This window comes from Macrosteles quadrilineatus, unplaced genomic scaffold, assembly GCF_028750875.1.
Source record: "Macrosteles quadrilineatus isolate MER2022 unplaced genomic scaffold, UCM_ALF_1.0 Scaffold_3__2_contigs__length_128488019, whole genome shotgun sequence".
NCBI classification, from domain to species: domain Eukaryota; kingdom Metazoa; phylum Arthropoda; class Insecta; order Hemiptera; family Cicadellidae; genus Macrosteles; species Macrosteles quadrilineatus.
In genome coordinates this window covers 18,891,021-18,905,436 of record NW_026542596.1, presented here as the reverse complement: position 1 = coordinate 18,905,436, position 14,416 = coordinate 18,891,021, and the positions used below count along the sequence as shown (strand labels likewise).

At 34.2% G+C, this 14,416-nt stretch overlaps 2 protein-coding genes across 4 annotated transcripts in view; one reads left to right on the top strand and one right to left on the bottom strand.

Annotated features, from left to right (window-relative positions):
* The window catches only part of LOC128990280 (cadherin-23-like), a 99,450-nt gene extending 96,284 nt beyond the window's left edge, over positions 1–3,166 (bottom strand). For both annotated transcript variants that reach the window (XR_008490510.1, XM_054412599.1), the window contains exon 1: positions 3,113–3,166. The gene's annotated coding sequence lies outside the window, so the exon portion shown is untranslated. The remainder of the gene's footprint in view (positions 1–3,112) is intronic.
* A 2,315-nt stretch (positions 3,167–5,481) lies between these two features.
* LOC128990168 (acanthoscurrin-2-like) lies at positions 5,482–11,074 on the top strand. 2 transcript variants are annotated; one of them, XM_054412449.1, is made up of 5 exons: positions 5,482–5,524; positions 7,686–7,752; positions 9,045–9,101; positions 10,541–10,816; positions 10,898–11,074. In XM_054412449.1, exons 1-5 carry the CDS (start codon positions 5,504–5,506, stop codon positions 11,014–11,016), a joined length of 540 nt encoding a protein of 179 aa, XP_054268424.1. In that variant the 5' UTR covers positions 5,482–5,503; the 3' UTR covers positions 11,017–11,074. The 2 variants fall into 2 exon arrangements, with proteins under 2 accessions (XP_054268424.1, XP_054268423.1); XM_054412448.1 differs by having other exon boundaries at positions 10,541–11,074.
* The last annotated feature ends 3,342 nt before the right edge of the window (positions 11,075–14,416 follow it).

The window sequence follows — 14,416 nt, the reverse complement described above, 5'->3', positions numbered from 1 at the left end:
TAACACATAATCACCATAATATTTTCTAAATAAAAAAAGTGACGGTAGGATATTCCAAACAATTTGACAGTATGATTAATTATCAGCGTCTGACAGTAACCACAATGTAACCGCAGTCGGTATTGCAGTACAACAATCGGTTCTGCGTCACCGCACACCCAACAATAGCGACATTGACCTCCGGGCCACAGACTTGCTCTCGTTTGAGTTATTTTCCTCTCGAGTCATTCTAGTTAGAAATAGTTGTTATATAAAAATAAAATTCCTAATTTGTTTGCGTCATACTTCTCGTGGTGTTATAAATATACAAATGCTGAGAGGCACAAAAGCTGTTTTGCATCGTTATTAGGGTATTAAAGTATTTGATAAATGATTATATTTAAAGTCTACAATAACAGATATTCCTAGACATTGTAAAAAAAGCTCGATGGAGAACTTCATTGAAATCTTAAACCAAAACACCTTTTGCTGTCTAATTTTCTTTACTGAGTTCCTGGAAAAGTCTAAGGAGCCAAGGAGAAAACATAATTATAGGTAAGTCGTGATTACATTTTGGCACTGGTTTGTAAACACCACTGACATAGTATAAACTCTTTCAATTTGAAACTGACGTTTGTAATGTAATGTTATTTGTTCACTGTAATAAATATATATTTTTGTGCCACATGTAAGGTAAAGTTGTAAAAAAAAAACTAAAAGTCGATGAGGTCAGATTTGCCTATATTTTTCTCTTTCTAGACTTAGTCCGAGGACTTTATTTTGAAAATAGTTTTTGCTACAAAATATATATATTGTTTTTAAAATGTACTTGTGTTTATCATTGCGTTACACTACACCATTTATTTTACTACAGTGATACTTCTTTATTGACGTTAAGGCTAATTGAAATACATAATAGTTTCGATGGTTTGACCTTAAAATTGCGTTGGTGGAGAAACGTCCAAGGTGTTTCCCATTTTCAAATGGTCAGAAAGGGTTAAATTGAAGAAGACATCAGTATCTAACAAACAGCTGTTTGTTTATACGTCAACTATCGAGGTAACATCCTATAGTCAATGTTACATTCAGAAAACTAATATTTTTTCCATTTTTTAAATTAGTTAGCATAAAGAATTGTTAAAAAATAAAATTTGCCCAAAGAATCTTTTTTACCTTCACTTATTTTCTAACCTCTTCTTCGCCTCGGTTGCCAAGTTTGAGCTAGTCGAAAAGTCACTTTAAGAATCTTGAAGCCCTAGTGATTAACTACTGTATGATATTTATCATATCAAACTGTGTTATTGCATGTGTTAAAATAATGCCTCACAGATGTCGTTGTGGATCGGCTGAAGACAGTTTAGATAGTGTTTAGGTTCCGTAACGCTCGAGTTAGTTCATTTATTCTATACACTTATATCATTGATTATTGGATACTGATATCTAGTTGTACAGATAGTCAAAGCTGTTATTTCCTGAACGCGTGAAAATATTTTGGTTAAACTGATTGTAAAGAGATAATCTGTTGTTCATATTTTGCCGGCTGTTTTAAATGTAAATATTTTATTGTTGAAAATATTTTTTTATTAAATAATGCTATTTTGGATGCAAATAGTGAAAGTGGATAGGTGTTAAGTGGATGGTTATAGCATGGATAAAACATGCTCCCTTAGTATATTTCTCATCCTTTTGGAAAAGCTGAAGCCAAATTTATTGTTAGTTCTGTCCGATGCACTGTAAAGGTCGTGTTTTGTTTACAATCTGTTTCTTGCTATTTCAGTGATTTAAAACCTCGTTTAGCCAAATAAAACGATCTAATCATGAACAAAATCGTCGCCCCCTAGTTATAAAACCATACAGTAAAGCACAAATCATTTAATAAGCCCTCAAATCAACAATTAGGCACTTGCGATCAGTGTTACCGGACATGAACTAGACACAATAAACGAGCTTCAAAATTTACAATGGGATGAGAAGACACCTTTGTTGGTTATTATATGGTTATAGCAATACAACTAGACTTTACTGAAATAGCCATGAATGTTTACATAAACCTACTACGAGATAAATTGCACTAATGTATGAGCCTTTTCTCAGGCACATTGATAATTTTAAATGAGTGTACTTTGAGGATGGTTTACCAGATTTAAAAACATTTACACTTAGTCCTATTTTAAAATGTGAAGCTGGTTTTGGTTAGTAGCCTATTCATGTCCGCATAAATTTGAGTATGCCGATATTGACTAGGTGTTTGTAAAATAAATTGTATAGTGCACGCTAAACTCTCTGGCCACCATACCGTTAAGACGACAATACTTAAATAGTGTTTGTTTTGTTTAATTATTTGTCAAGAATGTATAAATAAACTTAAAAGTAAAATAAAAAACTCACTCTACGTTTACTGAACATAAAAAATACTGAACATCTTTTCCAGCTATGTGAGGAGCTAGGTAAGGATGCAAACCCCATAAGGAGGACATATTTAAATCATAACAAGTAAGCTATTGACTGTATTAAAACGCTGTCTTGTATAAAAAATATGGACGTAAGATTAGGACATCCTTTATTCATATCCTACACTACAAAACAAATTTCTCATTTTAAAATACACTAACACTCTCTCGTGGTCGGTTCAAACTTAAAGGCAAAAATTCGTATATTTAACGCATTACAAGTATTTTTTTAAATTTATAATTCCTAGATTATCTAATAAAATCTAATCAAATGCTTAGTGGTAATGTGTTGCTTCCTTTTTGGTACGTTCATTTCAACTAAATATTTTTCTACATTTTAGGATAGGTTAGTTTGCGCTTCACCATTTGTTTAAAAAACCTGGTAATGTAGCCTAGTATACAAATATATATTTTTCTATTAGCTTATTATCCATTTAAAATAATTGGAATAAGAAAAATAAATGTTCTGTCAATGACGCGGTAGAACCAAGAAGACCCGATTCTTATTTTGAAAATATACAACTCATTCTTCATACCGAACAGAAACTTAAATACGTTTTTCAGATGATCTCAAAAACCATTTACATAGATATGTATATAATATTTAATCTTTGATCTAAGTTTTAACGTAAAACTAAATCACTTTGGCTTATCCTAACAATGAGTCATTGTTGATCGGTTACCTAGCAACGTGAGTCGAGCTCCAACAGGTACGAACACACACACACACCTGCCGCTGACGTTCTCGCGACGCAACTGAACGAACACTGAGTACTGAAGTGAAGTGACTGAACGAGTCCTGGTCCTGTGTACCTTCTCCCCTCCCCTCCCCTCCACGCAGGACATCTGGAGTCGTTACACTTCATTCACACCTACAACAACCCTACAATACTATGGAATGTGGTGTCAACTTTTGTTCACACTACTGCTGTCCCCAGCTACGTGTTGGTCTTTATGGGACCCATCAACTAAAAATTGTCCTAGCTTTGCCAGTACTCTTTATTTTACCTTTTAGTACTCATCCTACACTCATCTCCATTTATACTTGGCTTAAACCTACCTTCGAATGGTCGCCATTTCAGTTAAAAGTATTATAGTAGTTTACGCAACGATTGCGTTAAGTTAGTCTTTACGACACGAGTAGAAAATTTAAAAACTTCTACGAGTGTCGTAAAGACTATTAACGCGAGTTGCGTACACTACTTTACCTACGACCGTTTTTTAATTACTAAAAATCTGTTTTTTTATTACTAACAATCACTACTCATAACTTCCTAGAGAGGTTATGTTTTCGTTTATTGTCATTGCCACTGAAAGTGATGCAACGACTTATTGTATAATCAGCTGATTTCATGTAATTACGTGTTTGTAAAACTTTGTTAAATAATACGTTAGGCTACTTTTTCAGGCAATAGGTTCTGCTAGCAGCATTCTTACCATAAATACTGTATCAGGTACAATTAGGGAAACATTGCATATATTTTTGGACAACTGAATAATATAGTGAAACAGTTAATTTACAGTTAGATCTCAGCATCGAATATGTGGTCCACAACGAGTTGGGTTACGAGTTGGGTTAAGAGGTTTTCAAAATAAACCAGAAGAACATTTTAATTTATCAATTTAACCTTATTTTGTTTCGTCCATTTAATGAATTGCTGGTATGTAATTGCATATGGTACCTTTGTTTTGATTTTGGTGGCAAAAGATTAGCACAAACAGTTTGTGCTCTCATTTCTATATCGTCAACATCACTTTCACTAACTGATATTTTAAAATCAACCTTCATTTAACTTCCACCAACATAGGTTAAGAATACGCGAGTATCAACAGGAACAAGCCGGATCAACAATTAAAATTGTCAACTGATCAGCTGATCAGCTGATTAGTTGACGCTCGAAGTATTACAATTGTACTTCTTTTCTCTCAATCCTTGAACCTCATTGGTCCGTTACCCATGTTGATATGAGAAAAACTATGCTAATATGAAATGAAACTATGCTGATATGAAAGTAAACAGCTGTTAAGTGAAACTTTTCAATTCTAAGAACTGAAGGGAGTATGTTTTATCTATGACTGAACTGAAATGGCTACTTTAAAAAACGGTCGTAGGTAAAAGTATTGACTACACCACACTGTAGTGTTTTGTCGATAGTTTCAGATACATTGTAAATTAAACCCTGCGAAGTGTGTATATAAGGCATTTAAAGTATATAAGGTTATACACAGACGAGATAAAATACCCCCACCACAGCAAACCTGCAGACTAAGCAAATTTCCATTGGATTTTCACTAAAGTATTTCTTTAAAATTAATTGTCAGATTTATTCCCTATTTTAAAAACACTAAGTTTAATGAGTACTTAGGATGAATGGTATCTTTGTCCTCTTGGGACATCATAACGAAAAATTAAATCGGTCCAGGAATCAGGTCTTATCATGAGACCTGCATTAATAGCATATTTCCTTTGTGGGTTATTCTCTAAAAGAGCTGACAATTAATAAACAGGAACCTCAATAAAAATGTTATTAAAAAGATCGCCTGTTAGGAAGGTGTTAAAAACCAATGCCCTATCAGCAATTACCCATGTCAGTGCATTACTTAAAAACTCACCAGAAACCAAGAGAAGAACTTGAATGAATATATTTTCAATTTAGGGTAAGTGTATGGAGTTGGACGTTTACAGTTTTAATCATAATTAAATTTTTGATAAAGTATTGAAATTGTGCACTTACGTTATTTAACTTACTGTAAAATATTTCTTACTTGTTAGTTGCTTTTTTACTAGTTCAAAATCTATAAGTTTTTCTTCACACTAAGATTGTTATGTAATAAATTTCAATAATGTTACGTCATTAAATTTCCAAAATGATCATTAATTTACAAATAAACATCACACAAACATAAACACGGGTTTTCTAGCTGTTGATTCTACGAAGGTTCAAAGAGCTTGTTATGTTAGCAAATTCGATGAAGCTACAATCACTGACAGCAGATATTGACAGGGTCAGCGATACTCCCAAAAGTATAAAAGATAACAATGCCAGCTAATTATCATTAGTTCACTTCAGACCATGATAGGATACACAAACATTGTAAGTAAGACTAATATAATTATGATCGTTGATTTAGCAAAAGGGGTTTAATTAAAAACAAATATAAGTATCAAAATATTAAAATAAATGAAAAATATTTTTCAAATTAACTACTCTTACATGTAAAATAAAAAAAAAACACTAATGGGTTGTTTTTACATTTATACAGAACTCGCACCACTATTTTAGGTTTTGGAATGGTATTTTAAGAGATACATTACATTGGTGTAAAGATTGACAATTAACCTACGAATAAAACCAACTAAATAATGCATACAACATAGATAGGTTTATTAACCATATCTCAGATTAATAAAACAAAACATTTTTGTTTTATTACTCTGAGATCATATCAATTAATTTAATTACATTAACACTAAGTTAATGTAGTATTGGTACACTAAGCCTAGATAACAGACAGCTCCATTACACGTTTGTGGCAGGCAATATACTAGACAAACGACCGATTACAATTAATTACTACCGTCGGACTGTGTGGGGACACTAACGAATGGATAAGCAAAAATAATCGACGACGCGCCGTAACTAAAACCATTGACTATACACAGAATAGACTTCCCATTGCTCTCTAAAAAATAATGATTATGAAATGCGTATATCACTTTACTCACTAATATTAATGGCCACATAACCATAAGACAAATAACTAAGGCACATAACTTAAGAAACACACAAATGACATAAGGAACACTTTAACCACAAATGCAAATTGTGAACAACAACAAAAAGAAGAATCAATGAAATAACAATGCAACAATCAGCTGTTATAGTAGTATATGCAACGATTGCGTTATAGTATATTTACTAGTCCTGAAAATAGGTGTTTACCGGACGAGTGTGGTCGTTACCATACGAGTCCGGTAATCACATTATGGACGAGTGACGTACGATATTTTAGGCCATAGCCTACTACTGTAAGCTAACTGAACAATAACAAATCTGTACAGATTCTTATATATTCCCACCGACCAAAGGACTAACATTAACATTCACTACTTATAACCTCAAAGAGAGGTTATGTATTTTATAATCACTCATTGTCAAAAAGCATCAGCTGGTTGGTGTCCAGTAAAGACTCATTTCAGTACAGTAGTACGTAATGAACCTTTATTTGATTAAGCTGGCGGCAAACAGCTGTTTTCTGGACTAAATCTTTGCGTGGGAAGTTCTTTAAAACAGTATAGTATGGCGTATAGACTATTTAGGTGAGTTGCGTATATATTATACACTACTTTACCTACGACCGTTTTTTAAAGTAGCCGTTTCAGTTCACTTCTTAGAATTGAAAAGTTTCACATAACAGCATTGTTTACTTACATCACAGCATAGTTTACAAGTTTTACTTAACAACACAAACTACCAAAGAGGTTCAAGGATTGAGAGAAAGAAGTAAAATTGTAATGCTTGGATCTTCAACTTATCAGCTGTTTACCAATTTAATTGATAACGGTTGGTGCAATTAATTAGTAATTGGTACAAGGTACAATGAGTCGTTGCATCAATGTCAGTAGCAATGAGAGGCTATAAACGAAATCATAACCTCTCTTAGAAGTTTTGAGCTGTGATTATTAGTAATTAAAAACCGGGCGGTAAAGTAGTGTACGCAACTCGTACCCCGCCCCACTAGGATTTTTAGTTTTCTTTCTCTGAATTTATCAAGTCAGCTGATTTTTATATACATGTCATTTCTTCTACCACCAATATCTAGTTCAAAATTAGTTGTTTTTCAAATACTGTTTATGGTAAGATATTGTTGGTAAGATAATGTTTTATATATGAAAATTAACATCAAAATCTCGTTGTTCTAATGGAATCGGTTTCGGTTTCATTATGGTTTGAGACTGTGTTCAGGTCACAATATTTGATCGTTTTGTGCCATGTCCGAAATGTCAAAAAAGAACATCGGCAACAGACACCTCAACTTTTCGTGTTATTTTTTTTTAGCAAATGTCAGATGGAGGATTTTCACCCAGGCATGTAACATGCAACAAAAAATTTTCAGACTTTGTTTTAGGCTATTGAGATTTTTCGTCTATGATATTACAAAACCAAGAATCATTTTAAAGAGTATTCATCAGCTACCGTACTTTTTAATCATTACAACTAAGCAATATCACCATGATTTTCCTATGTTTTCCAGGTTTTGCTGTCTCTGGCAGTAGGGTTGGCCGTAGCCCGGCCTTATGGATCCAGTGTGGAACATGGAGGTAGATAGTAGTTTATTAATTTATTATTTTATAACATGTTTATATAAAATCTAACAATGAATTTACATTCCAATACAAAAGTGAACCTGAGTACAATATAAGTACATTATAATACTGATACTTTGTTGATTCAAATGAATTTTTCGACTAAATCAACGAGTGAAGGTCCAAGTGAAAAGAAAGTATAGCTTCACAAACAAAAGTAAACGACAGTAATATTACATATAGGCAAAATTATGGATACAGTGCACGTCAGAAGAAAAACTTTGATTCTGCTGAAAAACGATTCATAGTTATTTAAAGTGTTTTTTGTCTTTTTTCAGTTCATTAGATTTTGATGTATTGGTTATAAAAAAATATTAATATGATAATGATAGGTTTTTACATGGTAAATTACTACTCACTACTAAAGCCAGAGACCTTCTATATGAAACTAGCTTCTTAATTTGTTTAGATCAGCTGTCTGAAATTGTGAAATAAGCAGGTGACAGTTCTGCTTGTTTTCATTGAAATTTCAATGCAAAGGTAAACATAGTGAATTTTCTCATGCTTCCATGGATACCAATTATCAATAATTTACTTTTGTAAACCTCACATCAAAACTTTGGACGTCCAAGGGGCGTAGCCCGAAAAGAACTCTGGGAAGTGAATAGGCCTATGATATTCCTAGATATGTGGACAATCTTTGTGCTTAATTTTGGCTAATCGGTTTAAGTAAGTATTTTAGTCATAGTAGCTGCACAGACAGACAGACAGACAGACAAGAAGACAGACAGATAGACAGATAGACTAGACACCACCTCAATTTATGGATAGAGATAGAGGTAGATGAATAGTACTGTTAACCTCATCTTTTTTATTGTAACTTCATCCATACTGTAAAAGTATTTATCATTATGCAAATTTTTATCTAATGTTTTACTTGAATTCTCGGTAATTTCATTGACCTCCGGACCTCTGCAAAATGTTCATCTAATGTTTTTGCTTGAATTATCTTTTGTTCTACAAAGAGTCACTCTAACAACATTCTCTATTTTGTGGACAGTTTATATGGCATTAAGTATGTCTAGCAGATTATTGAGTAATCTTCCTTGTTCAAGCTTACAGTTATCTCACTAAGAAAAACCTTAAAATAGCATTTGATATACATTCTACAGGATCTACGAATATATGGTGGAAATGTGAGTTGAAATATTGACAACTAACACAATAAAACATATTGTCACACATCCAACAGCAAAACAAAATTATATATTGAAATAAAATATGTTTAACCACATTTGCTGTTACAGGTCATGGTCATCGTAGGTCCCAGAGCATGGGGGGAAGCCATAACCTGGGAAGTGGTGGTAGGTTTATTTATTGGCCAACTTAAACTTATAAGTGAATCCTGTATAAAAAAGTTGAAAAATGTGAAGCTGTCCTGTAGAAAAACACTACGATTGCACGTTATTCTGAATTAAATGTTCAAATTAAAATAAAAGGATACAAAACAAAAAAACTATTTTTTATACAGACTTCAGGTTTTAGGTAGTGGTTTAAGATTATAGAGCATGTGGAAAAGAATCACATAGTTAAGACTTTCACAAAATATAGGTGAGAGTATTAATATCTATAAAAATAAATAAACTAATGGAATGAGTAGCCTATATGGCATGAAACAATACAAACAGTAGATGATTGTGTATCTTTTTAACAATCAATTTGTTTTTTCACATATTGCAAGTGAGCAGTGTAAACCCGGTTGACTCTTTGTTGGATAGCATTATTAATTGATAGCAAAATATGAAGGTGTTTTTTTTGGAGTAGTTTGCCTCACTTTAATTATTGCTTTTTTGGTAACTTTTAAACCCCCTTGACAATCTGTATGTCCTCCATTGATTTAGTGGGAGCGACATTACCACTCTGAAATTTTCAATAATAATAGATATTAATTTTATATTTTAGTCAGTTCTCAGAAATTGGCGAGCTTTCCCACACCGTAAAATTTATGACTATACCACTAATGTATACTCTAAATTTTGTATGTAATCCTGATTATGCTATGACTTCCAGATCTTATTATTTTCATCCCAACTCAAGCATAGTCCACACTCTGTGGATAAGGGCCAGGGGTTCTCTTTGAAATTCATTTAGTGTATTTAAAATAACATGGCTAGGTGACAACTAGTTTCGTACTTATCTGAACCATCATCAGGCCTCAAGGTGTCAAGTAATCACTTCATTCGAAGGTCGCTAAAAGAGTTCAATAAATAAAACATATACAACACACGATAACATAGAACGGACACACGTTTACAAAAAACACTAAACACGTGGGGGACATTGAAAAAATCGAATGTGACCGGACTGAAATGAAGTCTAGACTGTCTAGACGCCGTCTACTAGACTAAATTTAGGGTCTTAGGGTCTAAACTTTACTTCAGCCCGGCTTGTTCAATTTTGTCAATGTCCCTTCCATGTCCATTTCCATGTCAATGTCCGTGTGACCGTTCTATTTTCTTGTGTGTCGTATAATTATGTTTTATTTATTGAACTCTGTTTGTTAACAACCTTCGAATGAAGTGTTTACAAGACCTTGAGGCCTGATGATGGATTAGAAGAACCAAAACTAGTTGCCAAAACAGCAACAAAGGATTACTGTACTATGCAGGTTTTGTAAACCATTTTAAGTAGAATACAGTAATCCGGAAGCTAAACAACTCTTTGAAAATTGGCTAGGTGGGTTTAAAAGGTGTATAAATAATCTAAAAAGTTGTTTATCTCACATTCATTTATTTTCCTGTAGGCAGTGGAGGTGGTCTTCATCAGGGTGGTTCAAGAGGCGTTGGAGGTGGAAGTCACCATGGAGGTCCTTCAGGCATTGGAGGTGGAAGTCAACATCTAGGAGGCATTGGTAGTGGAAGTCACCATGCAGGTCAAGGAGGTATTGGAAGTGGAAGTCATCACCAAGGAGGTCTAGGAGGCATTGGAAGTGGAGGTCATCAAGGAGGTCTAGGGGGCATTGGAAGTGGAGGTCATCAAGGAAGTCTAGGAGGCATTGGAAGTGGAGGTCATCAAGGAGGTCTAGGAGGCATTGGAAGTGGAGGTCATCAAGGAAGTCTAGGAGGCATTGGCAGTGGAGGTCATCAAGGAAGTCAAGGAGGGATTGGCAGTAGCAGCTTGCATCATGGTGGCGGTGGACAACATGGAGGTTTTGGCTCTTCTCATCATGGCGAACATCATGGATTTGACCATGGTGGATACAAGAAACATGGCTATTAAATAAGTGTATTGTAATTTTTAGGGCTTTTATTTATTTAATAATAATTTTGTAAAAGCATCTAGTTTTTGGTTTTTACCTACAAATTAATTTAATATTTCTGTGACTAGGCTACTATGAAAATTCTTTTATAATTCAAAAATGGTGGATAGGCAACGGACTTCTATGAGTTGGAGTTCTCGGGTCAATCTTCCATACATTTTGTCTTTAAAAGCATATTTTGGATTAAATATAATGCTGATCTCAAAGTGATATACAGGATCATTAGAGGTGGTTCCAAAGGGAGAGGGCCTATATAGGACAAAGTCCCCTCCTTGGACCCTGGAATATAAATTTAAACATACATTTTGTCATAAAAACGCAATGGAGGCTTTTGGGCACAGTTCTAGACGTTATAATGGCTTTTAAAAGTCACAAAATGGCTTAAAAATGCAAATTTTATGGGGAAAAACCCCTGAATCCCCTTCCTGGTGAGGAACACACCCGTTTGCCCACCCCCCTTGACAAGGTCCTCTGAATAATCCCTCTGGTTCAAAAGGTCCATAATATTATGTAGTGATTTACATTTAGATAAAAATTCATAGCTAAACTGTTGTTAGGTAGGCTGGCCAATACATTAATAGAAAGTTGTAGCGTTGCTAATTACGTACACCTAGGTTTTAATATTGCCTCCATCTGCTTGAAGAACACAAAATCAACAGTCACGGTCATACAAAAATAACTTAATAAATATAATTTATCATTCGGTCATTTTTAGTGGAAATTGTGTTTAAAACTACAAAACTCTAAAAGTTACTTAACCAGCAACACCCCAAAGGGTAATTTTTTAGAGGACAAGTTTTTAATTGTAGGTTTGTAGCAGTGGCGAAGGTTATAGGTTTCCAAGGGGAGGGCGAAGGGGATAACCGCAACCCCCCACCCTTCGGGCATGTATTTTTTTAATGCATGTAAAGTCAATATTTTGCCGCGATCGGTGAAGATGATGATGATGTTCTGTTACGGCGGGGTTATTCAGGGTTTTGCTGTGACCGTGGGAGACAGTAACAATGTCTACACGACCGTAGGAAATAAACAAAATTTTGCCGCGATTGAGGAAGATGATGATGACGTTGCACTGTCACGAATGCAAAGTCATTTAGAAAGATATGACCTAATATAAAAAAAAATTAGCATGGCTTCCTCAAAGGAAGATCCACGATTACAGCTCTGATAGACTTAATCGAAATCATTATAGGTCATCTAGACAGCATGCTTGACTATATTATAATATATTTGGGCCACGACCTCATCTGGAAAAAATATCAGCTTTGGGAATTGATGATATGGCAAAATAATGGGTTGCTAGCTATTTAAAAAGGACACAGACAAATTGTTGAAATCCAACAAAAAGTACAAGTTCAATCAAATGTACACAGATCAAGACAATTGACAGTGAATAGAGGAGTGCCCCAGGCCCTTTTTTACCCTTTTTACGAATGACTTACCAGGTTTTATAAATGACAACCATTATGTACGCAGATGACACAACACTACTGTTTTGAAATGACACAGTTAGAATTATATTCAGGTACTTATACAGTATTATCAACAAACAAAGCTCTACAATATTATCTAAAAAATGACTTGGCTATAAACCCCTCTAAGATGATACAGATTAATCTTAGCAGAAGACTGGAGCACATACCTGAAACGCATAATATTTCAGTTGAAAAGTTTAAACACATGGGTGTTACTATTGATGCTGATCGCTCCTGGACAGATCATATAAACAACTTAACAAAGAAGCTTTTTTATCTGGGACCTATGTGGTAAAAATGATCAAATGGACTGCAGGCATTCAAGCAGCTAAGACAGCATATTTTGCTTTAGTGAAGTTCCATCTCAGGTATGGGTTGATATCACGAATATTAGAAAAGACCCGGTATGGATCATAAACATAAAAAATGTTGTTTTTGGCCCGAAAGTAAACAAAACCATATGTTAATTAATGCTATGGGTTTTGTTTGCTTTCAGACCAAAAACGTCATTTGTTTATGTTTATGATCCATACCAGATTTTTTCTAGTATTCGTGGTTGATATCATGGGGAGGAACATCTAAAACCAATTAACAAAATCCTGGTACAGTACTTCAGAAGGCCATTAGGGCTCTAATGAACCTTGACCCCGATAGCTGCACAGAAGCCTTTAAATCGCTAATGCTCCCAACCCTCATAGCTCTATACACTGATCGGCTGATCTTCCCAGGAATAGAGATTTTCACCCGTACCAAACCAGAAAAGCTACAGATTTCAGCCTTCCTGCACACCATACAACGCACTTCAGTAAGAAACCATCCTGTATCAGCCCCAAGACCTCAAGACTATGAGAGGAAACACTCTAAAACAGGGTCTGTGAGACTGGCTCGTGGAACGAACTGATTTCCAATCAAAGAATTCTTTGATCTCATAAAGATAGACCAGAAAATACTTGTAAATCAAGAGACCTGAAACAAACATGACACCATTGTATTTCTTAAAGAATTTACTATCAAAGAATTTTGTTTTTTGTATATCGCCCTCTCTGTGTAAAAACACATCATTTATATATATATACATTTAATTCTCAAAAAGACTATCTTTCAATTTGTCATTCAAATCATATGTTTTGTTTGTTTATACATATTTAAAACAACATTATAAATTACAGTCCACTGTTACCTTCAATAAACATGTACTAAACATTTTTCTATCTTTTGTTTTATAATTTAAATCAATTTCATTTTACATTTTGTTCCTTCGAGCCGGATGATCTTACGCCCCTAACACCTGCTCATTTCCTAATTGGAACTTCATTCACCAGTGTTCCGGAACCTAATCTTAAAGATCTGAAATTAAATAGACTTTCTCGATGGCAACATGTTCAACAACTCTCACAGCATTTTTGGAACCGATGGTGCAAGGAATATCTGAACCAACTGCAGAAAATGTCAAGTTGGAATACATCAAGACCTAACATAAAAATTGATGATATAATGCTTATTCAAGACGACAATTTTGTGCGAGTTGCTACTCTAAAATCAAAGGATGGACTTATTAAGAGGTCTATTTCAAAACTGTGCCCTTTACCAACTCAAGAAATTAATTGAAATTAACCAAGTTTAATATTTCAAAGGGGCCGGAATATGTAAAAACACATAATTTATTTATAATGGTTTAAATACCTGCATTCAGTAATCCAATATGCTGCGTGTGGCAACTATAGTTTCGGTTCACAGGGAACCATCTTCAGGCCGTACAAGGCGTCGTTATTCACTTTCATATATGAAGGTCGTCATTTAATAAATAAGTACATAGAACACGAACACACGAAAACGCGCATTGACACAAACATTTAACATTAAAAAGACCGAGTACTCGGGAACA

Coding starts and splice junctions, on each gene's coding strand:
- LOC128990168 (XM_054412448.1), top strand. CDS start 5,504: ATGATAGGATACACAAACATT. Junction 5,525..7,685: donor TGATAGGATACACAAACATT/GTAAGTAAGACT, acceptor TATGTTTTCCAG/GTTTTGCTGTCTCTGGCAGT. Junction 7,753..9,044: donor ATCCAGTGTGGAACATGGAG/GTAGATAGTAGT, acceptor TTGCTGTTACAG/GTCATGGTCATCGTAGGTCC.